Source organism: Salvelinus namaycush, chromosome 21 (genome assembly GCF_016432855.1).
Source record: "Salvelinus namaycush isolate Seneca chromosome 21, SaNama_1.0, whole genome shotgun sequence".
In the NCBI taxonomy this organism is placed as follows: Eukaryota; Metazoa; Chordata; class Actinopteri; order Salmoniformes; family Salmonidae; genus Salvelinus; species Salvelinus namaycush.
Window position 1 is genome coordinate 12,026,531 of NC_052327.1, and position 25,289 is coordinate 12,051,819.

General features: G+C 44.0%; 1 protein-coding gene across 1 annotated transcript; it reads left to right on the plus strand.

Annotated features, from left to right (window-relative positions):
- Positions 1-662: 662 nt before the first annotated feature.
- LOC120065996 (aggrecan core protein-like) lies at positions 663-14,728 on the plus strand. Its single transcript, XM_039017036.1, has 17 exons — positions 663-735; positions 1,169-1,552; positions 2,903-3,077; positions 3,646-3,773; positions 6,578-6,871; positions 6,998-7,297; positions 7,489-7,663; positions 7,919-8,046; positions 8,354-8,647; positions 8,778-8,879; positions 9,106-10,254; positions 10,436-10,549; positions 12,668-12,826; positions 13,125-13,207; positions 13,413-13,557; positions 13,923-14,105; positions 14,637-14,728. The coding sequence occupies exons 1-17, from the start codon at positions 663-665 to the stop codon at positions 14,726-14,728; spliced, it is 3,978 nt and encodes a 1,325-aa protein (XP_038872964.1).
- The last annotated feature ends 10,561 nt before the right edge of the window (positions 14,729-25,289 follow it).

Here is a 25,289-nt window from a genome sequence, read left to right on the forward strand (position 1 = left end):
GGAAAGAGGGGTTTTATTCATTGATGAACATGTGAGTGGTATTTGAGAATGGGGAAGTGATTTTTGACATGCTGTTTTCACTGGTAGAGCACAGTACAACCAGCTCATGCTGATATTTAGTAGCAGTTAGCCTGTGTGAATATGGTGGCACTAAGGAGAAAAGTAGCTGTGTTGTACTGAAGAATACATGTAAATAAACTATCTGGTAAAACCTTTCACACCAGACCAAGTTGGAATCATTTAAATAGATGTTGCCTGGCGAAAGTCAACCCAGCACAGGACACAAAATAAATGTGGGAATGTGTATTCTGTTGAAGCTTAAATGTAAAATAGAATCAGGTAAGAGGGAAATCACTGCAAGGTCACCGTAAAGTAAAGTTCGGTCTCAATCACAATCATCTAGTAGATATAAACGAGTACAGCCATGTGCTTCTACAACCTGGCTAAACAGAGAACAGCAACCGTTTGTGGTCTAATGAGGCTTTTTACACACCATTGAATCCCATAAAAAAACGTGAGGCCGTTGTGTCGTTTACAGTCAGCCTGGTCAACCAAAACGAGAGCTCAGTCTGGTTGACCAGGCTAAATTACAGTGCCTCACCAAATCTGACAAGACAGCCATTTTTTTCACTGACAGTTTTTTCTTCCATTACAGGTAAACCATGATCACCTTGCTCCTACTGTGTGTGTCTCTGCCCTTCGTCACCTCAACAATATCATTTGAAGACCCTAGCGGTATGTGTTATATTGCATCACTATTGTTCACCGGCCCAATTCAAATACTATGAAAAAAGCATTGTTCCTTTCTCCTTTCCTTGAAGTAATCACTGATCTAACATGAATAGGTGTATGCAAGCTTTCCACTCCACTGCTTTCATCCAATCAAATCCAATCAACATTAAAGAAGGACATAGGGAAGGATGAATTGCGTTCAAATAGGGAAGAACACAGTTTTAGCTATTCAAACAGGGCCTCTGTTATATGCAGTATGTGTATCCCACCGCTGAAACCAAATGCAAAAGTAAAAGTGTTTTATAGTCTCTTAAAATAGGGTTTGGAATAATGCAGGCAGGTGACATGAATTTAATCCACTTTGCTGTAGGGCAACATCTTCCCTACATGATCTACTAATATAACGTACAAATAAATCTCATACTATCCTTCCCAGATCTCGACAGTACCTTGAGTGTCAGCATCCCCATGGACGTGCCACTGCTCCCTCTGATGGGCACCAAGGTGGTGGTGCCCTGCTACTTCCACGACAACCCGATCAACCACCCGGGCATGCCCACTGTCAACCCCCTGTCCCACCGCATCAAGTGGACATACATCACCAAGGGCAAGGCCACCCTCATCCTGGTGGCGTCGGAGGGCAAAGTTCACATGGAGACGGAGTACCTAGACCGGGTCACCATGGCCAACTACCCGCTGGTGCCCACCGACATCACCATAGAGATCACGGAGCTGCGCTCCAAGGACTCAGGCACATACCGCTGTGAGGTCATGCACGGCATCGAGGAAAACTATGACTCAGTGGACATCCAGGTTCAAGGTATGACTTGGAGTGTAACTACAGGCTCTGAATGCATTTTGTAGGTATGATCTCAAGCTATTAGGTATAGGTACCTTTTTTCTTTTTTTTACCTTTATTTATACAGGTTTTTTCTCATTGAGATAATATATATTTTCCAAGAGAGACCTGGTCCAATAGCAGCAGGGGGAATAACGTTTCAGACAAAACAACTTACATACACTAACACAACATTAAACAAAACTATAAACACACATACAGTACAAAAATGACATATTACATTAAAAACACAAACATCTTGACAAAAACAGCTGGCCTGAAAACAATTACACTCTTCTATGATATATACATCGATCAAGTGTTTAAACTCCACCAACGAAACTAGATCATCACATTTTAAAATGTTCAGGAGAGAATTCCAGGACCACGGTGCTAAATAACTAAAACTATTTCTACCATGACCTGTTCTAATTTTTGGTACTGTTAGAAGCAAATCAGAGTGGGACCGTAATTGATATTTATTTACTGACCTGACTAAAAAAGAACAGAGATAAAATGTCATTTTACCCAATATGGCCTTATAAATCAGTGTATACCAGTGTTTAAGCCTACGCAAGGTCAATGACGACCAGCCAACAGCGCTGTAGAGATCACAATGATGTGTTAGACGTTTCTGATTTGTAGGTACAACATCCGGTGAAATTGGAGGGCGCGCAATTCAAATAAATAATTGTAATATTAAACATTCATGAACATACAACTATCTTAAACATTTAAAAACTTAAATTCTTGTTAATCTAACTGCGTTGTCTGATTTACAATAGGCGAAAGCATACCATACCATACCATACATCAACATATTTTTCAACCAGCACAGGCTGATAAATAAATCACTTACTTTTGAAGATCTTCCTCTGTTTGCAATCCCAAGGGTCCCAGCTAAACATGAATGGTTGTTTTGTTAGATAAAATCCTTCTTTATATCCCAAAAAGTCAGTTTAGTTGGCGCCATCGATTTCGCTAATCCACTCGTTCAACATACAGACAAAGGAGTCCAAAAAGCTACCGCTAACCTTCTTCCAAACAAGTCAAACGACGTTTCTATTTAATACTCAGGTACTCTAAAATATAAATAAATGATAATATTTCATACGGAAAGTAGTATGTTTAATAGGAAAGCAAAATTAGTAAGAGCGCGCCCTCTCCCAAGAACATTTTAGTTTTGAAAATTATATTATATTTTTGGAGTGAAATATCCCATTAATAGGACCGAAAACAATACTCTTCCTCATATATACACTAGCCTACCCTCTGAAATGGTATAATAATCAATAATAATACAGTGAGGGCAATTTGTTCTCTCCTTCCCAGGTATTGTGTTCCACTACCGAGCCATCTCTACACGCTACACTCTGAACTTTGAGAGGGCCAAGGCTGCCTGTATCCAGAACAGTGCCACCATCGCCACCCCAGCCCAGCTACAGGCTGCCTTTGACGATGGCTTCCACCAATGTGACGCCGGTTGGCTATCTGACCAAACAGTCAGGTAATTCTGACATACTAAACTGTGAACCGTTATCTGTCATGACTGTTTTAGGTAAGCCAGTGTGCACTATTGTCAGTCATACTTGTTTTAGGGAAGCCATCTTTGATGTTTTCCTGTGGATATACTGTAGAAATGAACTAACCTGAAGGGTTTTGTGGGAATGTGAAATGTTGTTCTAGACGAGGGATACTCAAGTACTGTTTGAGAAGGTCCGGTCACACAAATTTCCTAGGTGGCAAAAGTACGGATGGATATTGTAATTTTTTGGCGTAGTAACAAACCCCCAACTCGCAACCCATGCGACCCCAAACTGTTCACACCCCCTTTGTTGGCGGAGAGAACATTTTGCCGTTTTAAAGCTAATTTCCTGCAATTCTACACATTTTGCATGTGGCATTTTCTTTCTGTTTTGAAGCTCATTTACTGCAATTCTACAATCCCCGTGTTGACCCCGTTCTAAGTCCGGCTCCGGACCGCTGTCCGCCAGTTGGGTATGGGGGTTCTAAACCATGGTTTGGAATGTGTATACACCTTTTTTTTCTTTGCCATGTCACATGATCTACTCAAGGTACCCCATCCATGAGCCTCGTGAGGGTTGCTTTGGAGACAAGGATGAGTTCCCGGGTGTGCGAACCTATGGCGTGAGAGAGGTCAATGAGACCTATGATGTGTACTGCTTCGCACAGAAGATGTCAGGTACTCAACAACAAATATTGTAGTTTGTCATGGTTATCATGGTCATTATGCAAGCTGTTTTGTGTTGCACGTAGATAAGCATCTAAGTTAAATGATTTATAGCATATAAATAGGGGCATGATCATTTGAAGTCAAAGTATTATGCAAAGCATAAAATGAGCTACCCCCAGCCAGCAAAAACGTTCCCACAACATTAGAGAATGTTCCCTTAAGTGTCTCATTAGGTCATTAACTAACGTTTTCAGTGTAATGTACCCGTGATGTGCGAAGAATGTTTCCAAAAGACCTTCCTTTCAGGTGAAATAGAACTTAGAACTTACATGGTTACAATGTTCTCAGAACTTAAGATAATGTTCTAGACATGTTTCATGGGAACATTGCAAGAACATTAATGTGTCCAGTTTTCTGAGGGTTAGTAGAATATTCCACGAATGTCCCCCCCAAACAATACAAAGAAAATGGTTGCCATGTTCTCAGAACATAAGATATTAATGTTCTAGACACGTTTCATGGGGACATTTCGGTGTATCAGTTGACAAGCCGTCACCTGATGGTCCCAAAGAAACATCCCCCCCCCCAAAAAAATATATTTAATTACCCGTCACACCTTATTACTGTTGCCGATCCAATCAAGCCCTTGATTGTTGAGCCCCTGATCCATTCATAGCTCTGTAAATGTTGGCAAGGTTAGGGATAATCACACACAGTGCTGTTAACATACAGTAGTGTTTTCAACTTGAATATTTGGTGTAGATATTTACATTGTGCATGTTCATTTATACATGAGTTATTATTCAACATGTCCTCACCTGGGATTTGTACTCACAACGTCTTGGTTCACAGTACTCCAATACACCCACTATGCCACCATGATGGTGTCAGGCGTCGGTTAATCTGACTATTCTCATCGTTGATTTGATTTGATTGACTTATTTCAGCAATTTAAGGGCTTTCTGTATAGTTGTCTAATGTTGGTGGGGCCTGTTAACCTGTTTTAACGATACTCCTGAATCACTATGATCAATCAAATCGTTTTTCTTGAGTGTACTTCACCCTATTGCTTACACCTATCAAGTGTTTTAATCTACAGAAGTGCTTATAGTGAGGAGGGGTTAGGGTTTCTTAGATCAAGTTAGCATGTTGTAACTTTTGCCAAATAATGACGTTAACATATTTTGCTAAGAAAGGAAAGAGAAAGGGGGATAACTAGTCAGTTGTACAACTGAATGCGTTGAACTGAAATGTGTCTACCACATTGAACTCAACCCCTCTGAATCAGAGAGGTGCGGAGGGCTGCCTTAATCTTAATAACGTGAGAGTAGGGTGATTGCCCTAGCGGGTCTCAAAACATAAGCCACCAGCACCAATGACGAACACCCTAACCACTGTCCCAATAACGGATATCTCTAAGAAATGTGCTTATTGGGCCAGTATAGTTAGGCCCTGTCCTGTCCAGAAGAAACCCCAACCCATCCTCTCCAGACACTAATCTGAAACAACTTGATAGGTGTAACGCTGTAAGCAATAGGGTGGTAAGCAAACGCTCCGTTAAATTGCTCGGTACACTCAAGCAAAACTATTTTATTGATCGTAGTGATTCAGGAATATCTTTAAAACAGGATAACAGGCCCCACCAACATTAGACAACTATTCTGAAAGCCCTTAAATTGCTTAAATAATTAAATGAAATCAATGATGAGAGAATAGTCTGATTAATTGATACCTTACACGGACATGGTAGCATAGCAGGAAGATTGGAGTATTACTGTGAACCAAGAGTTTGTGAGTTCAAATCCCAGGTGAGGACTATTGAATAATGATTACTGTATAAATGAACAAGCACAATGTAATCATGTGTGTCAAATATGTAAGTTAAAAACACTGTATGTCAAATGCACTGTGTGTGAGTATCCCTGAGCGTGTCAACATATAAAGAGCTATGAATTGATCAGTGGCCCTGATTGTCTTGGCAACAGTAACAAGGCGTGACGTCTAATGAAACCATTTTTTGGGGGGGGGGGGGGGGGGGGGGGGGGGGGGGGGGGGGGCATTTTTGCGGTGTCTAGAACGTGTCTAGAACATTAATATCTTATGTTCTGAGAACATGGCAGCCATGTTCTTTGTATGTTTGGTGGGATGTTGATGGAATATTCTCCTAACCCTCAGAAAACTGGACACATGAATGTTCTTGCAGCGTTCCCATGAAACGTGTCTAGAACATTAATATCTCATGTTCTGAGATCATGGCAGAGCAGTAATATCGTATATTCTGAGACCTGTCAACCATGTTCTGTGTATGTTTGGAGGGACGTTAATGTAATATTCCATTAACCCTCAGAAAACTGGAAACTAAATGTTCTTGCAACGTCCCATGAAACGTTGCAAGAAGATTAATATTGTATGTTCTGAGAACATGGTAACCACACTCTGGGTATATTCTGTTTGACATTGAGGGAATGTTTTCCTAACTCCAACGCCAAAACATGCAAAAAAGGTTCTCAAAAGGTTTTTGCTAGCATAGATATAATGTTTCCGTGACTAACGGTAAACTGGACACTCAAACATTAGGGGAACATTACGGGTAACATTGCAAAAATGTTCTCTCTCCCTGGAATCGTTAGCTGGGCATCAACTTGATGTTGATTGCTGATGCACTTGCCATACAAAGCTACCCAACTAGCTAGCCTAATATATTATATTAGCTTGAGAAGTAAGAAGCGGAAATCATGACACTTTCTGTTTGTCAGTTTGCCTGCCTGCCTCTGTTTCTCACTCTTTGCTTTCCCCTCTACATCATCCCTTAGGCAGAGTGTTCTACTCCATGTCCGTGGAGAAGTTCGCCTTTTACCAGGCAATGGACCAGTGTGCCAAACTAGGGGCCAAGCTGGCCACCACAGGGCAGTTGTACCTGGCCTGGAAGGCTGGCATGGACGTGTGCAACGCGGGCTGGCTGGCAGATAGAAGCGTCCGCTACCCTATCAACATTGCCAGGCCGCAGTGCGGTGGAGGACTACTTGGAGTGAGGACCGTGTACCTGTTCCCTAACCAGACAGGCTACCCCTACCCAGACTCCCGCTACGACGCTATCTGCTACCAAGGTAAGTGTAAAAAAAGTGTATACGGTGTAATTGTGAATTTCATTTGGGTGTCTTAAAGCCAGAGTGATTTCCAGTAACACAGAGTGTGGCTTTAATTTTTTGTGCTGCCAATGGTCTATTTCACAGAAGACGACGGCGAAGTCAAGACCACCCCGTTCCCAGAGGTGGCCACCATCACAGCTGGCCCCATGGTTTACCTGGGGCGTACCACCGCCCCTGAGGCTGAGGCACAAGGGGAGGTTCTGACCCAAGCCCCCCTGGACACCACCAGCATGGAACTGCCCTTACCCATCCTCCCCAGCGTGAGCGACACGTATGCCAAGGTCACCCCGGTTGTGGGGGAAGAGATCATCAGCAGGGTGACAGCTAAACCTAATGTGGCCTCCGAGTTCCCTCGTGACAATGACACTGCCATGTCTCCTACAGGTTAGCAGATTGTGCTGGTCAACGTCAGGGAGGAAATTGTTTATATTTTGCCGTAGTTGCCATTTTCATTTTCAAGCGTAATAACACAAATTCTGTGTTTGGTTCTGCTTGTTTCTTCCCTCTCCTATCTCCCTTCTTTCTCTCTACCTCCCTCTCTTCCTACTCCTCCCTCCTTCCGTCCCTCACTATAGGTGTAGTGTTCCACTACCGTGCTGGCTCCAGTCGCTATGCCCTGTCCTTCGTGGAGGCCCAGCTGGCCTGTCAGAGTGTGGGTGCGGTCATCGCCAGCTCTCAGCAGCTCCAGGCAGCCTACGAGGCAGGGCTCCACCACTGTGATGCAGGCTGGCTCAGGGACCAGACCGTCAGGTGAGATAGATAGGGTATATTTCAGTAGTCCAGTAGCCTTCTCAGTAGGGTTGCACAATTCTGTTTTTTCAGAAATCCCTTTCCTGCATATTTCCTAATGATTGCAAAAATTCTCTGATTGAGATAACAGAAAAACTCAATTTTACTTTCTAGTCTCTTTTCCTAAAGAGGAACCTAGTAGAACTGCTTCGTTAACCGTCAACCGTGACTTAACCCTTACCTGCATAGTGACAGTTTGCTCTCTCCTGTGGTCAGGTACCCCATCCTGTCTCCCAGAGATAAGTGCTCAGGGAACCTGGAGCATCTCCCAGGCGTGAGGTCCTATGGCCTGAGACCCGCTACCGAGCGATACGATGTCTACTGCTATGTGGACCGCCTCAAGGGTCAGTGACATGGTGCATGGACCCTATTCTTCATCCTCTTCTTCTTCTCCTTCTTCGTCTTCGTCTTCTTCAGAGCTTAGCTTCAGATGTTGAGTGATTTCTTCTTCTTCTACATTTAAAATATCCAAATGCGGTGACCCAAACTTGATGATTTTGATGACATTGATGACATTCGCAGGACAGTGTAGCCTGAATGAATATTTTGGGGGCAGCATGCAGCACAAGATGCGGGACTGTCCCACACAATCCGGGACATGTGGTCGCCCCTAGTAAAACCACCTGCTCTCTCTTCTCCCTCATCTCTCAGGGGAGCTGTTCTACACCAGCGACTATGACAGCTTCTCCTACAAGGAGGCCGTGGCCCACTGTCAGAAGCTCAACACCACGCTAGCCACCACAGGGCAGCTCTATGCCGCCTGGAGACAGGGCTTTGACAAGTGCCGTCCAGGCTGGCTGCAGGACCGCAGCATCCGCTACCCCATCCACAACCCCAGGCCCCACTGTGGAGGAGGGAAGGCTGGGGTACACACCATCTACGCCTTCCCCAACCAGACGGGACACCCTGACCAGCACTCCAGATACGACGCATACTGCTTCAGAGGTATGTATGAGTTTGGATCTGTTCAGAGTCATCAATAGGGTGGCTGTTAAATCTCAAACTGTTCAAGCCCAAATACAGCCGCTGTTAAAAGCATGAAAATGATATTGTGTTGGTTTTCTTTATTTTGTAGCTGAACCTACAATTATTCACACTGAAACCAGACTCAACGTTACTGTAGTTGTCGAGGAGGAAATTATCAACATGACAACCAGAACGGACCAATTGACTCCTGGTAACATATCTCTATATTAAGTGGTCAACGGGTATTTCTGTATCACTGCTAGTATTTCCTGTATATTTATCCTGCCGACCATGCCAAACGTAACAATAGAGTGAAAGAGAATTACATACTAGCATGTTTACCTCTGTTAAAATCTAAATGCACAAGCTGTTTTCTAGTCAAAGTGCATTAATACTACATGTTCTTTTACCTTTGTTCTCTCTCTGTGGTTTTTCAGTGAGCCCCATCGTACCACCTGTATCTGTGGATGTGTCCGGTTCAGGCTTAGCTGAGCATTCTACCAGTGGTAGTGGCAGTGGAACCCCTGGTAGTGGAGATACATCTGGTGGGTCCAGTGGCGAGGGCTCCGGGTCTGGCTTCCAAGTCACATTCGAGGGCAGTGGGCACATCTTGTCAGGACAGGGCTCTAGCTCTGGAGGTCTACAGGAGGCAGTAGAGGGGAGCACCACTGTCACTTACACCGGGTCTGGGAATAGTGGCTCTGGGGTGGAGGTGGGAGAGTTCAGCGGTGGGCTACCGTCTGGTGTCCTTCCCCACTCCGGTAGTGGCAGTGGGGTACCTGGGGACCTGAGTGGTAGCGGGGACTCTGTCATCATCATGGTGGACGGAGAGATGGTTGACATCTCCAAGCAGCAGCCCACCGGACAGGAGTTTGGACAAGGTGGTGTGGATGTCAGTGGCTCCAGTGGAGTGTCCGGATCGGGCGGCTTCTTCAGCGGGGATGTGACCAGCACTTCTGGCTCCGGACTTCCTGACATATCTTTCGAGCATTCAGGTCTCATTGACCTGACCGAGAAGCCCTCGGGAGAGCAGGAGGTTTCTGGCTACCAGCCCTTCGCCTCCGGTTTTACAAGCGGTTCCTGCTCCGGTTATGCTTCCGGTTTTCACAGCGGCTCTGGATTCCCATCCAGGGGTGACGGATCCCACTCAGGCCTTGAGGTCATCTTCGTGACAGAAGACGAGGTGACAATACAGTGGCATCCGGGGCAGGGTCGGGGCTACGTAGAGGTCAGTGGAGACGGCAGTAGCCAGCATGAAGGGAGCACCTCAGCCAGTGGGCTCTCCCTAGGGGAGTCAACGGTCGCAGAAGGCCTGTCTGTGGTGCTGCCCCCTGGGTCTACCATGACTTACCCAGAGTATATCACCTATCTGGGAAACACGGGAAGAGGGGATGACCTGGACCTGGTGGAGGAAGGCCAGGAGCTGGAAGGCCATGAGCAGAAAGGGCAGGAGCAAGAAGGGCTGGAAGGGCCCACGGAGACAATCAATGTCACGGCACCGTCTGCATTCTTCTCTAGCCCAACAACAGCAACCGCCGTCTCAATGGTGACCCCTGTTGTGGTGGAGGAGCCTGCTGTAGTTGACGGTAAAAAGCTTATTTGATCATTTGATAATAGAAGTGTTCTATAGGCCATTGGTTATAGTATCTACGATAAGCCATTGTTTACTTTGCGTCATCCACCACATGCTAACAGCTAATGAACAATGCCCCCTAGTAAGCATATTGTCTAATCAATCCATTATATTCTGACCCTGCCTCTTTCTAGCTACTCCTGACCTTTGTGAGCCTAATCCGTGTGGCACGGGCACCTGTTCTGTTCAGGATGGCATTGCTTTGTGCCAATGCCCACATGGATTCACTGGAGAGGACTGCAGCACATGTGAGTGTCAGTGACAACACCATGTGTTACAAGATGTATTCACGTGATTACAAGCCGGCATATCTATCATAGGCATTTCACTCAACATTTCCGGTGTCTCTGTTATCAATCTTTTGTTATTTTTGTGTTTACATGCAAATGAAAGTTGCCATGTCCCACAATGTATACCGTTACAAGCATAGGCTGCGCGTGAGTCTCAAACTATGTCCTGATTATATTTTGAAAAATTGTGATAAGACTGTCTGGACCTTTCACTGACATTTGCAACTCAACGATCATCTACACTTTTAAAAACAAAGGTAATGTTATTGAGAGCGATACCATAGGGGAACCATTTTAGGGTCTCTGAAGAACCATAAATGGGATGGTTCTTTGAAAAACCATACAAAAATCCAAAACCAGAAATGTTTGGCCCCTCCAGGAATGGAATTGAATAGCCCTGCTGTAGGGTTTTAAGCCTTATTTGCACATTTCCCAGGGTGCCTTTCGATTAAATTTGAGTTACCAGTACCACCCATGACTATGTTTGCTAGTGACAGAGATATGATTGTTGCATTCATTCTCTTACAGTCTTCCCCAATTGAGAAACTAAATTAATTTGTTGCCATTCAAATGTTATTATTCAAGACAAAACAATACATATTTCATAAGGCCGTATTTTGAGGGCCAAGTTTGAACTAAATACAGTGGCCTGAAACTCATAGTTTACAGTCCACATGAGTCCTGCAAGTCACGCTATGCTGGCTTGCAAAGTGATGCATAATTCCTATTGGCATCCAGCCAGAGTGACAAAATCTGACATTTAGAGTAAAAAAAAATCACCTGCAACCTGCATTCAGAATGACTACCAGGGTTGGGAAAACTAAGATTACCTTAAACATCTAAACTGGAACAACCATTTCAGTAACAACCAAGTCCAAGTAACAGATTGGAATAGTTTAGAAAAATGTATGTTATTTCTGTATATTTGAGTAGCATAACATTAACGAATCAGTCAAAGCAACATGCAAACATTTCAACGATTTTACTGAGTTACAGTTCATATAAGGTATAATATAAGGTGATCCCGCAGGTGAAGAAGCCGGATGTGGAGGTCCTGAGCCTGCGTGGTTACACGTGGTCTGCGGTTGTGAGGCAGGTTGGATGGACTGACAAATTCTCTAAAACAGAGAGAAATTAACATTCAATTATCTGGTAACAGCTCTGGTGGACATTCGTGCGGTCAGCATGCAAATTGCACGCTCCCTCAAAACTTCAGACATCTGTGGCATTAAGTTGTGTGACAAAAGACAATGGTAGTGCCGCCTATGGTTACAGCTAGCCTTATGAACATGCCGCCTATGGTTACAGCTAGCCTTATGGTAGCGCCGCCTATGGTTACAGCTAGCCTTATGGTAGCGCCGCCTATGGTTACAGCTAGCCTTATGAACACGCCGCCTATGGTTACAGCTAGCCTTATGGTAGCGGCGTCTATGGTTACAGCTAGCCTTATGGTAGAGCCGCCTATGGTTACAGCTAGCCTTATGGTAGCGCCGCCTATGGTTACAGCTAGCCTTATGGTAGCGCCGCCTATGGTTACAGCTAGCCTTATGGTAGCGCCGCCTATGGTTACAGCTAGCCTTATGAACACGCCGCCTATGGTTACAGCTAGCCTTATGGTAGCGCTGCCTATGGTTACAGCTAGCCTTATGAACATGCCGCCTATGGTTACAGCTAGCCTTATGGTAGCGCCGCCTATGGTTACAGCTAGCCTTATGGTAGCGCCGCCTATGGTTACAGCTAGCCTTATGGTAGCGCCGCCTATGGTTACAGCTAGCCTTATGAACACGCCGCCTATGGTTACAGCTAGCCTTATGGTAGCGCTGCCTATGGTTACAGCTAGCCTTATGAACACGCCGCCTATGGTTACAGCTAGCCTTATGGTAGCGCCGCCTATGGTTACAGTTAGCCTTATGGTAGAGCCGCCTATGGTTACAGCTAGCCTTATGGTAGCGGCGTCTATGGTTACAGCTAGCCTTATGGTAGCGCCGCCTGTGGTTACAGGGGAGGGGGAGGGTTGTATAAATGAAATAAATAGCCAACATTCTACAGTTAATGTGTCTATCTGTTTGTGTGCAGCAGTGCAGGACTGTGCCGAAGGCTGGGTGGAGTTCATGGGGAGCTGCTACATGCACTTTCTAGAGAGAGACACCTGGCCCGACGCTGAGCAGCGCTGCCATGAGCTCAACTCCCACCTGGTCAGCATCACCTCCCAACAGGAGCAGGAGTTTGTCAACTGTGAGTATAGATATAGGATGTGTGTGTGTGTGTGTGTGTGTGTGTGTGTGTGTGTGTGTGTGTGTGTGTGTGTGTGTGTGTGTGTGTGTGTGTGTGTGTGTGTGTGTGTGTGTGTGTGTGTGTGTGTGTGTGTGTGTTTGTAAGTACTCTTTATTGTCTTAGTTGTGAAGTGTGTTTGTGTGTGTGTGTGTGTGTGTGTGTGTGTATGACACGTGTGTGTAATACATGTTTTGCACAAACATAGAACATATCTAATACACACTGTACATGACAGCTCAATGTTCTATTTTCCATCTAGCTAACGCTCAGGACTATCAGTGGATTGGACTCAATGACAAGGACGTGCAGAATAAGTTCCGCTGGACAGATGGGAGTCCATTGGTGAGTTTTTTTTTTCTGGTCCCCTACTTTACTTTACTGTACTTTGCTTTTTTTTTAATTAGATTTGAATTTACTTTTAGTTGCGTACGCAATATGAATAACATTATTATTATTGATATTAATATAAAATTACCATTTGACTTCTTCATTCCATTTTATCCTCCTTTCTAATCAAATGGTCCTGTGTTGACGTCTTCGCATGCAGGAATTTGAGAACTGGAGGCCCAACCAGCCAGATAACTACTTTAACTCTGGAGAGGACTGTGTCGTGATGATCTGGCATGAGAACGGCCAGTGGAACGATGTTCCCTGCAACTACCACCTGCCCTTCACCTGCAAGAGTGAACCTGGTAGGGAGCAGGGGTTAAGGGTCAGGGGGCACAGAACATTAATCGGGTCAGCTGTCAGTGACTGAGCCAACAAGACAGAAAAATAGCACTAGGCCTGCTTTTTGAAAAATAGGAATGTCCGGGAGTGACTATGCACAAATAAGGGTTAATCAGGTGTTAATTGAAGTGAGATGAAACTGTGAGTCTTAAAACAAATTGGTACCCCCAAAAACATTATTGTTGGTCCAGCTCGCTATTTGTAGGGCACAACGAAGAGTCAATGTGTCATTCATACCCTGACTTTATCGACATCGCTGGAAACAAACAGACAGATCTCATGAGATAATTCCCTTCGCCAACTCCTCTGGTTTCCCCTTTCTTCCCAGTCGTGTGCCACTCCCCCCCTGAGGTGAACAACGCCAGGCCGATGGGCAGCAGAAGAGACCGCTACCCCGTCAACTCTATAGTACTCTACCAGTGTGATGCAGGCTTCACACGGCGCCACCCGCCTGTTGCACGCTGCCTTCCCGACGGGCGTTGGGAGGAGCCACAAGTGGAGTGTATAGGACGTGAGTCTAACCTTCCTTGTTTAATCCATCGTGTCTCGTCCACTCCCATCAACTCAGATTCAAACCCTCAGCCCCCCCCCCCCCCCCCCCCCCCTCCCCCACAGAGTCAATCGAGTAGCTAGATAGATTGTTTCTGGGTTCCTGGGTTCGGAGATTAGCGTCAATTAACCTTGCAGATTACATCATACATACTTACAGAGTACGAATACAAAAAGAGACACAACATTCACACACTTGAGAAATATAGACATCTCTAGGGAAACAAGGCAATAACATTAAAGTAAGTTAGGTGAGATATGAGTGTCTCGAAGCAAGTTCCACTGCTGATTTTCATTCTTTCCCTGTAATCAAGGACTGATTTAGAGGTGGGTGCAATTAATTATCAGGTAGAAGAGAAACCCAGCAGTACTCCGGACCTCCAGGCTCAGTTTTGAATACCCCTGCACTTTGGAATTTCCTTATTCTTTATCTTTGATGGTTATTCAGCAATGTTTTAAGGATGTCATCAACATGCGCCTCTCTCTCCCTCAGCTGGTGCCACCCCCAGCAACAGACTACATAAGAGGTCCATCAGGAGACGGTCTAAAGCAACCAACAGTCGGTCATGGCGGAAGCTTCTCTAAGCAGGACTGAAGGGACACACTAAAAGAGAACCAAAAGGACCGCTCTTGTAAAGAAACATTGATATTCAATGCAATTTTGCCTGACCAAAAGAGATAAAGTTCCCACCAGGGGTGGAAATGGGGAAAAGTTACTTTGGGAACCCACCAATGAAAAAATCCTTGAATTCACCCATAGCTAATTTTTACATGTCAAAATGATTGAATTCCCTCATTTCCACCCCTGATTCCCATCATGTGTATATATCTATAAACACCAAAGCACATTAGACATGATTTTGATAGTCCGACTGAAAATGTTGATCTCTGAGTGTCACTCTGTGCCTTTGTGGGGGATATTTGGGCAGTGGTTCTCAACCTGGGGTACTAGCAACTCTGGGGGTACCTGGCCTATCCACAGGGGGTACTTGGGAAGACTCGAATATGTATACTTGAGAGGATACTTTGTGCAGAGCATTTTGGACCTGATTTCGCCGTAATAAACGATGCCTTTCTTGTGCACGCCTTTCCTATGCACTTCTCAGTAGTTGGTACTCAGACTTACCTTATGAAGGTGCGTAATGGGGTTTGCAGACGTGGTTTCCTTGCGCGCAAAAACATATATTGGTTTGATTCATCCTTAAAGTTGTCATATTCAAGTTCAATCCAGGAAATATTGGAAGGTGGAAAAAAGTGTACAATAGGGGTTGAACAATAGTACTATAAATCTACCCTAAGCCTTACTAATCATCGAACTGTATGACAACGGTCCAGTCTTTATGAACCGTTCGCCGAGCTCCAGGTTTAACCTGCTAAGTGTGGTCTGAGTTCCATAATGATTCAAATAGGCTACATGTCCCAAATGATTGCACAACGTTAGCCTAATGCTAGCGACACTTAGGCAGTGGAAGGTTCTAGCTTGTATGGCTCCCTGAGCGAACCCCCCCCCCCCCCCCCCCAAAAAAAGCACCATTCTGCACTGACTGTAATTTTTATTCCGACATTTGGAACAACACAAATAATCATAACATTTAAAACTATATAAATATAAAATATATACAAAAATAAGACTCATAAATATCAAAAAGAAGTAACAAATAGAAACAAATTTGTGTTGATTTGGCACTCGAGCATCAATACATTACCCATCCCCCAACACTGTCAACCAAGAGTCAAGATTAAACCAATTCACCTTGGTGGATTTAAAATTAACTGTTTTAATATTATTCTTAATGATTTCGCACAAACCAGAAAAAAATGCAACAATATGTCTGTGAAACTATATATTCACAGTATTATGAATGAATTGTGGTTAATTTGGTAACATTTTGTAGTGTGACTGATTTGACTAATTGCATTAATACTGTACAAAGTTAGAGGTCCCCTTACGTCAGCTTTCCAGTGGGGAGACCTGAGGTCAACCTACCCTCGCCCCCCCTCCCCATCTCGTACTTCTGAGTGGGAGACCTTCCCAGGCAGTAGCCTGCCTAGCTTACAAACTAGAATCAGGGCGCCTACTCCGACATAGTTAATTGACCCACAGTCCCACACGGTGACATGATATCATTGACGTGACGTGCAAATGAGCGATAGAAAACCGATCGCACAAATGTCACCATTCTGAATTTTTTATGCGGGCGCCCTGTGCTGCCCCCGGCAAGATGCCGTCCTGGGCGGCTGCCCTTGTCGCCTATACCTAAATCCGCCACTGCCCTCAGGAACAGCATACACAGACGTGAAAGAAAACTAACACTAAAGTGACAGTATAAATGTGGGTATTACTGACAGTGGCCCCCGATAGTGCCTAATATTTAACATGATACATATTTTTTTATAAAACGGAGAAAAGCCTGGGCATAGGCTATAATTAAACAATTCTAAAGTGCATACATCAACTCTGTAGGTTCAGCCTTTAATACAGAAGCCTATAACTTGGGTGTCCAAGGGTTCTACCTGGAATCAAAAATGTTCTCGTATGGGGACAGCCGAAGAACCCTTTTAGGTTCTAGATAGCACTTTTTTCTGATTTTCAGAGATCATAAGGAAAAACCATCTAAAACAATTGCAGTGCATTTACAATCCCCTTCTCCAAATGGATTACTCATTTACCTAGCTCTCATCAATAGCTCTTATCCATTTATAAAATTACAGTGCATGGAGAATGATGTTATTTCTATCGGGGGAAAAATGAAGTAGATGCTTGGAACCAGCAGGTTCACTCTACCTTATTCATGCTTTCCTCGCGCTTAAAGGTGAGGGAATTAAGTCAAAGTCAGAATATGGCTTATCTGTGGATCTCTACCCAGAACGATTAGAGGGTGAATATTGTGCTTTTCTCATGCTTAAATTCAAGGTCAGAATACGCAGAGAGAGAAAAGTGCTTTGTAAGTGATTTGGGGTGCAGTTGGCAAAAAAAGGTTGAGAACCACTGATACAGGGGAATATGGGGGAGGTTCATCTTGTGTCAGAATCATTTGAGAGGTTCATTGGTTTATGGCTGTGTTCAGCCATTGGAGTCTTTTGATTGGGTGGTAGAGAGAATATTTGGTCCCTCGTGTATTATACTCTGACTAGGATGGAAGGTGTGACTCAAAGAGATGTTGGACAGGTCAATAAAAATGGATAGTATTATTTATTTGGGGAGTCCCATCTGAATGGAGTGGGAAGGAAACATCCCTCCCCAAGGCACTAGAGTGACACTGAAAGTCAAGAACAAAGTAAAAAAAGTGTTTTAGGATTGCAGCTGGATACTCTGAAGTCAAGCACATTTTTTTTTTCTTAGTTTATGTTTGATAATTTGCTTTTTTTCTAGTGTTGGACCTTAGGACCAAATAGGGAACAACTCCTATATGTGAAGAAAAGAGACAGAGCAATGTTTGTCTGTTTCGGAATGTCGAACAGAGTACCTCCAACTCTGGCATAGTATTGGGCTCTCATCCTGGATCTTTGGGCTATTTTCGGCACCAAATAATTCAGAACACAGAGATGAGTAGAGGGCGCACTTGCCACAAAGCCTGTTTGAGCATGAAGAAGAGAAAATGGACAGCTTCAGAAATGAGGTACAGTCCTCAATGGCGACGCCCATGCTGTCACAGAAGCGATCAATGGCAAAGATAGGATGTGTGCTCTCTTTTTTTTTTATCTCTACGCTTCAGAACCATCTGGTGAAAATGCCATCGATACAACTGTAGCTGCATTGTCTTCCCAATGGTGCCGCCATTTCTATCAAAAACTTGTACCACAAAGTGCAGAAAGCTGCATTTTCTGGCATAAGACTATAGCTGAGGAGTATGTACGGCATGACAATGATAGAAGAGTTGGCTACTGTACATACACTATGGGAACAGCCTAGCGTCCAACAATCCATGTGACCTTACAATCCATACGCTCATACACAGATGAGCGTATGTTTGTCTGTTCATTTCTCACTGTGAATTCTCTCAAACGACGCTTTTGATATCAGATATCAAGCATTCTGATTCATGAATAAACAGGGCCTTTGTTTTCCATTCATCTTATTCACGACCCCAAGTCCCCTTGTGTGCAGGAAGGGAATTGTGAGGGGTTGAATTGGTACTGAAGCACTTACAAATTGAAATTGAATTGACACCAGTAGCACAACAAGCTGTGAAGGCACAAGGATAGAGGAGGAGGAGTTAGAGGATATGTTAAGTTGACGAGGATCCTTTTGGGTCGAATCATGTTTAACGTTTGGGGAGCAGGGGTTCCTACTCAAGCTTCCCTCCCACCCGACTCACGCACATTCAACAAACACACTCAACACAATACTCTCACACGTCGGAAGTGATGTCAACATTTGATGAATGGTTGAATGGTTTGTGGGTGTCTCAGTGCAGAGGGAGGTCACACACACGTGCACAAACAGACACACAGACACACACAGAAACGCACACAGACACCCCCCCCCCCCCCCCCCCCCCCCACACACAGACACACATACACCCCCCCCCCCCCCCCCACATACACACACACAAACAAACACACAAGAGAGAAAGTATGGGTGTGTGCCCATGCACGTGAGTACAAAGTGTGTGTGTGTGCGTGTGTGCGTGTGTACGTGTGGGTGTGTGTTGAATGAGTGTTTCAGCACAAAGAACATAGATACATGTGATAATGTTTATACAGTGTGTGACATTCAAATAAAATAAAATAAAATAAATCAAATCATCAAATAAAATCTGAAATCGTCTGTTTCTGTTCAGTAATGTATCCAAGTTATCTTTGATTTAGATATTGTGTATATATATACACTGCTCAAAAAAATAAAGGGAACACTAAAATAACACATCCTAGATCTGAATGAATGAAATATTCTTATTTAATACTTTTTTCTTTACATAGTTGAATGTGCTGACAACAAAATCACACAAAAATGATCAATTGAAATCAAATTTATCAACCCATGGAGGTCTGGATTTGGAGTCACACTCAAAATTAAAGTGGAAAACCACACTACAGGCTGATCCAACTTTGATGTAATGTCCTTAAAACAAGTCAAAATGAGGCTCAGTAGTGTGTGTGGCCTCCACGTGCCTGTATGACCTCCCTACAACGCCTGGGCATGCTCCTGCTGAGGTGGCGGATGGTCTCCTGAGGGATCTCCTCCCAGACCTGGACTAAAGCATCCGCCAACTCCTGGACAGTCTGTGGTGCAATGTGGCGTTGGTGGATGGAGCGAGACATGATGTCCCAGATGTGCTCAATTGGATTCAGGTCTGGGGAACGGGCGGGCCAGTCCATAGCATCAATGCCTTCCTCTTGCAGGAACTGCTGACACACTCCAGCCACATGAGGTCTAGCATTGTCTTGCATTAGGAGGAACCCAGGGCCAACCGCACCAGCATATGGTCTCACAAGGGGTCTGAGGATCTCATCTCGGTACCTAATGGCAGTCAGGCTACCTCTGGCGAGCACATGGGGGGCTGTGCGGCCCCCCAAAGAAATGCCACCCCACACCATGACTGACCCACCGCCAAACTGGTCATGCTGGAGGATGTTGCAGGCAGCAGAACGTTCTCCACGGCGTCTCCAGACTCTGTCACGTCTGTCACATGTGCTCACGTGCTCAGTGTGAACCTGCTTTCATCTGTGAAGAGCACAGGGCGCCAGTGGCGAATTTGCCAATCTTGGTGTTCTCTGGCAAATGCCAAACGTCCTGCACGGTGTTGGGCTGTAAGCACAACCTCCACCTGTGGACGTCGGGCCTTCATACCACCCTCATGGAGTCTGTTTCTGACCGTTTGAGCAGACACATGCACATTTGTGGCCTGCTGGAGGTAATTTTGCAGGGCTCTGGCAGTGCTCCACCTGCTCCTCCTTGCACAAAGGCGGAGGTAGTGATCCTGCTGCTGGGTTGTTGCCCTCCTACGGCCTCCTCCACATCTCCTGATGTACTGGCCTGTCTCCTGGTAGCGCCTCCATGCTCTGGACACTACGCTGACAGACACAGCAAACCTTCTTGCCACAGCTCGCATTGATGTGCCATCCTGGATGAGCTGCACTACCTGAGCCACTTGTGTGGGTTGTAGACTCCGTCTCATGCTACCACTAGAGTGAAAGCACCGCCAGCATTCAAAAGTGACCAAAACATCAGCCAGGAAGCATAGGAACTGAGAAGTGGTCTGTCGTCACCACCTGCAGAACCACTCCTTTATTGGGGGTGTCTTGCTAATTGCCTATAATTTCCACATTTTGTCTATTCCATTTGCACAACAGCATGTGAAATTTATTGTCAATCAGTGTTGCTTCCTAAGTGGACAGTTTGATTTCACAGAAGTGTGATTGACTTGGAGTTACATTGTGTTGTTTAAGTGTTCCCTTTATTTTTTTGAGCAGTGTATATATATATGTATAATATTATACATTGTATACTATGAATATCACATGGCAATATTGTTTAAACCTTAATCCAAAACCTAGCAACCTGGACAAGGGGTTCTGAGATTTTGGCATAACAGGTAAGGTATTGAATTGGTGGACCCAGTCGCTGGACCCAGCTTCCAGTCCAGATCAGGGCTATCCTCCCAAATTCGCTGCAATATGTAGCTACAGTATTAAGAAATTATAAAAAGTGAAGTACTGTGAGGGTCCGTGCATACAGTATACTAGAGCAGGGGTTCTCAAACTTTTTTGGGGGCCAGTACCCCTTTTGTGACAGCAAATTCATCATTCATAATCAGAACACAACTCGAGTGAAATGACAAATAGCATACAAGGAGTTTAACTATGACTTCGGCAGTGCATGGCCGGACGAACCAAGTCTCAGAACCTGGGAAGGAACATTTCAAAGTCTTTGCATCGGAGAGAAAACAGTATCCACAGATTTTGTCAACGGGCAGAGAGAAGGTAAATACAGATATTGTCAACGGGCAGAGAGAAACATTTGCAGGTTTAAAACTTAAACAGTGCATTTATGTCAAAAAGAAATTGGGGTAATACAAGAAATTTGAGTTGAAAAATGTATAATTGGTGGAGTACTGTGGATGACAATATCCCTGTGATATTCATGTTACCCAGAGTTAAGAACATAAATTGTAGATTAACAATATTACATGTTATTGTATTACACACTCTAAACTTATTCCATGGATACCTTAGCCAAAATTAGTTTAACCTGTTGTTGTTAGTAATATTCATGAAAAAAATATATTTTAAAATATTTTAAAAATAAACTCAGCAAAAAAAGAAACTGCCCTTTTTCGGGACCCTGTACTCTGGAACGGGATCGATTTGAAGGTGTAGGGTCCTTCATGGTCTGGGGCGGTGTGTCACAGCATCATCGGACTGAGCTTGTTGTCATTGCAGGAAATCTCAATGCTGTGCGTTACAGGGAAGACATCCTCCTCCCTCATGTGGTACCCTTCCTGCAGGCTCATCCTGACATGACCCTCCAGCATGACAATGCCACCAGACATATTGCTCGTTCTATGTGTGATTTCCTGCAAGACAGGAATGTCAGTGTTCTGCCATGGCCAGTGAAGAGCCCGGATCTCAATCCCATTGAGCACGTCTGGGACCTGTTGGACCAGAGGGTGAGGACTAGGGCCATTCCCCCCAGAAATGTCCGGGAACTTCCAGGTGCCTTGGTGGAAGAGTGGGGTAACATCTCACAGCAAGAACTGTCAAATATGAGGAGGAGATGCACTGCAGTACTTAATGCAGCTTGTGGCCACACCAGATACTGACTGTTACTTTTGATTTTGACCCCCCCTTTGTTCAGGGACCCATTATTCAATTTCTGTTAGTCACATGTCTGTGGAACTTGTTCAGTTTATGTCTCAGTTGTTGAATCTTGTTATGTTCATACAAATATTTGTTAAATTTGCACATGTTAAATTTGCTGAAAATAAATGCAGTTGACAGTGAGAGGACGATTATTTTTTTGCTAAGTTTATATATATCTATATATACAGTAGTTCTTTCTTTAAAAGTCGCTTTGTCGTACTGCAGCACAGCTTGCGGGCTGCCGCAAAATTCTATGGCACGTTATTTAAGTGTCAGTCATTGTTGCCATTAATGGAAGTTAAAGCTAGTTTGCCCACCAGAGGGCATCTTTGAGAAGCTAAGTTATTGAAATGACATGGAGCTGTAGGCCTAAAAGTCAAAGGAAGCCTTGACTAGAACAGACTATATGGGATTGATTTTTAGAAATGTAGCTTAATTAATTTTCTGAATATTATGGTTGTTCTACTCCAAGAAAAACAAAAATGTATTTCTTACTGTAGCCAATGTACTGTAGGCCTAAGTGTTTCAGTTAGGAAAATATGGCACTGTACAACGTGTTTCTATTCCAAGAAAATGAAAACGCATTTGCTACTGTAGCTGTTTTAGGATAACGTTTTGGCACAAAAGCCTACTTAAATATACAGTACATCAATCAATCACTCATTTATTTGAGCATGTCATCACACAGCATACAAGTTATCCAAGTCTATAAATACAGTCAAGCATTTTAGTTATAAAACTAAATAACAAAGGGAGCCTTGATTCATTTTACAATCACGGCTAACGCAATTTAATTAAGGGTTTTAGTTAGGAAAATATGGCGCTGTACAACGTGACCGGTCGGGAGTAGGCCTGGGCTACTAAGTGACTGCGAGTAAAGAGCAAAATAATCCTTACATTTCCACATAAAAATCTGATTGATTTATAAAGACCAGTCCCCATGCTCTATCATTCAGTGATACAGTATTTATTCCCATAGTAATTCGTTATGGATCCATCCAGATGTTGTAAGAAAACAGTGCATTTGGTGGACAATGCAAAAGATATGGGAGAAGTGGCATGCCTCGCAAACATCCATTAATACTGTACATTTAAAGACCCTAAACTCGGCTAGAGTCTATTGTCCTGCTGACAGCCCATCAAGGGTGGATGGCTTCTAGCCCATCAAGAACAAGTTGTTTGCAGAGTTCACAAACAGGAGCTCACAGGTGTGCCTGGCATGGATTGTGACTCCATCTCGTTCCTCGCACTCTTCAACACGTCATTCTCCGCCAATGCTGCCTGACTTTTCGCCAATGACGAGTGACTCTCCACCAATACCACCTGGCTCTGGACCAATGCATCAGCTGTCTTAACTCTATGACCACCAACACTTTTCTGTTGTTGTTGCCTGATGCAGGACTCTAGTGCCAGAGAAGAGAGACCCAGCAAAGCACCAGCACACCATCATACCTCCTCCTCCATGCTTCACAGTTGGAACCACACTTGCGGAGATCATCCGTTCACCTTCTCTGCGACTCACAAAGACACGGCGGTTGGAACCAAAAATCTTTCATGTCCATTGCTCATGTTTCTTGGCAAGTCTCTTCTTCTTATTGGTGTCATTTAGTAGTGGTTTCTTTGCAGCAACTCGACCATGAAGAGCTGATTCACGCAGTCCCCTCTGAACAGTTGAGTTTAAGATGTGTCTGTTACTTGAACTCTGTGAAGCATTTATTCATTTATTCATTTATTTGGGCTGCAATTTCTGAGGCTGGTAACTCTAATGAACTTATCCTCTGCAGCAGAGGAAACTCTGGGTCTTCCTTTCCTGTGGCGGTCCTCATGAGGGCCAGTTTCATCATAGCACTTGATGGTTTTTGCGACTGCACATTTAAAGTTCTTGAAATGTTCCGGATTGACTGACCTTCGTGTCTTAAAGTAATAACGGACTGTCATTTCTCTTTGCTTATTTGAGCTGTTCTTGCCATAATATGGACTTGGTCTTTTACCAAATATGGGTAATTTCTGTATACAACCTCTACCTTCTCACAACACAACTGATTGGTTCAAATGCATTAAGAATAAAATAAATTCCACAAACTAACTTTTAACAAGGCACACCTGTTATTTGAAATACATTCCAGGTGAAAAATAGGGGTAGGGTTGTAGAGAATTGAAGGACCATGAATGTGATAATAAATCTTAGGTGCTGTCTTAAGACCGGTAGCAACCACTACAGAATGTCCGGTCAGAACAAGGATGAGGCGGATGTCCAGGTTAAGGGTGGTTTAACGGAAGAAGATATCCACATTCATACATCACACACACATCTGACCACTCATGGTTCAGATAACTGAGAATCATGTCCAGTGAGAACTGACGTTAACTATGTGGTCAATTAAACATCAGATAAACAGGGATTCAGTCTACAGGAAGAGAAAGTGGGGGTTCAGCAGGAGGGAAACTGTGGAAGTGCTCATCAGGATAGGGAAAGCATGTTTCTGACCACACAGCTTGTTGGGGTCATAGACGAACTGAAACTGAGGTCCCGGGAATCAAGGCTGCTGATAGGCTGAACGAGATGTGGCGATAGGTATTTGGCGTGACCTTGACCAATAAGACACTAACAAAAGTGGGGGTCCTCTGAATAGGAGACTAAGCTGCCCGACTAGAACTAACCACAAAGGATGGCTAGTATCAGCTGACTGAAGCTGGCCATTTTAACACCAGGTGACTACCTTAATGAAACTGGTTGAGAGAATGCCAAGAGTGTGCAAAGCTGTCATCAAGGCAAAGGGTGGCTACTTACTTACTTGAAGAATCTGAAATATGGGTTCCTTCATGATTCCATATGTGTTATTTCATACTTTTGATGTCTTCATTATTATTCTACAATGTAGAAAATAGTACAAATAAAGAAAAACCCTGGAATGAGTAGGTGTGTCCAAACTTTTGATTGGTACTGTATATACATTTTCTTATATGCAGTTGAAGTCTGAAGTTGACATACACCTTAGCCAAATACATTTAAACTCAGTTTTTCACAATTCCTGACATTTAATCCTAGTACAAATTCCCTGTCTTAGGTCAGTTAGGATCACCACTATATTTTACGAATGTGAAATGCCAGAATAATAGTTGAGAGAATGATTTATTTCAGCTTTTATTCCTTTCATCACATTCCCAGTGGGTCAGAAGTTAACATACACTCAATTAGTATTTGGTAGCATTGCCTTTACATTGTTTAACTTGGGCCAAACGTTTTGGGAAGCCTTCCACAAGCTTCCCACAATAAGTTGGGTGAATTTTGGCCAATTCCTCCTGACAGAGCTGGTGTAACTGAGTCAGGTTTGTAGGC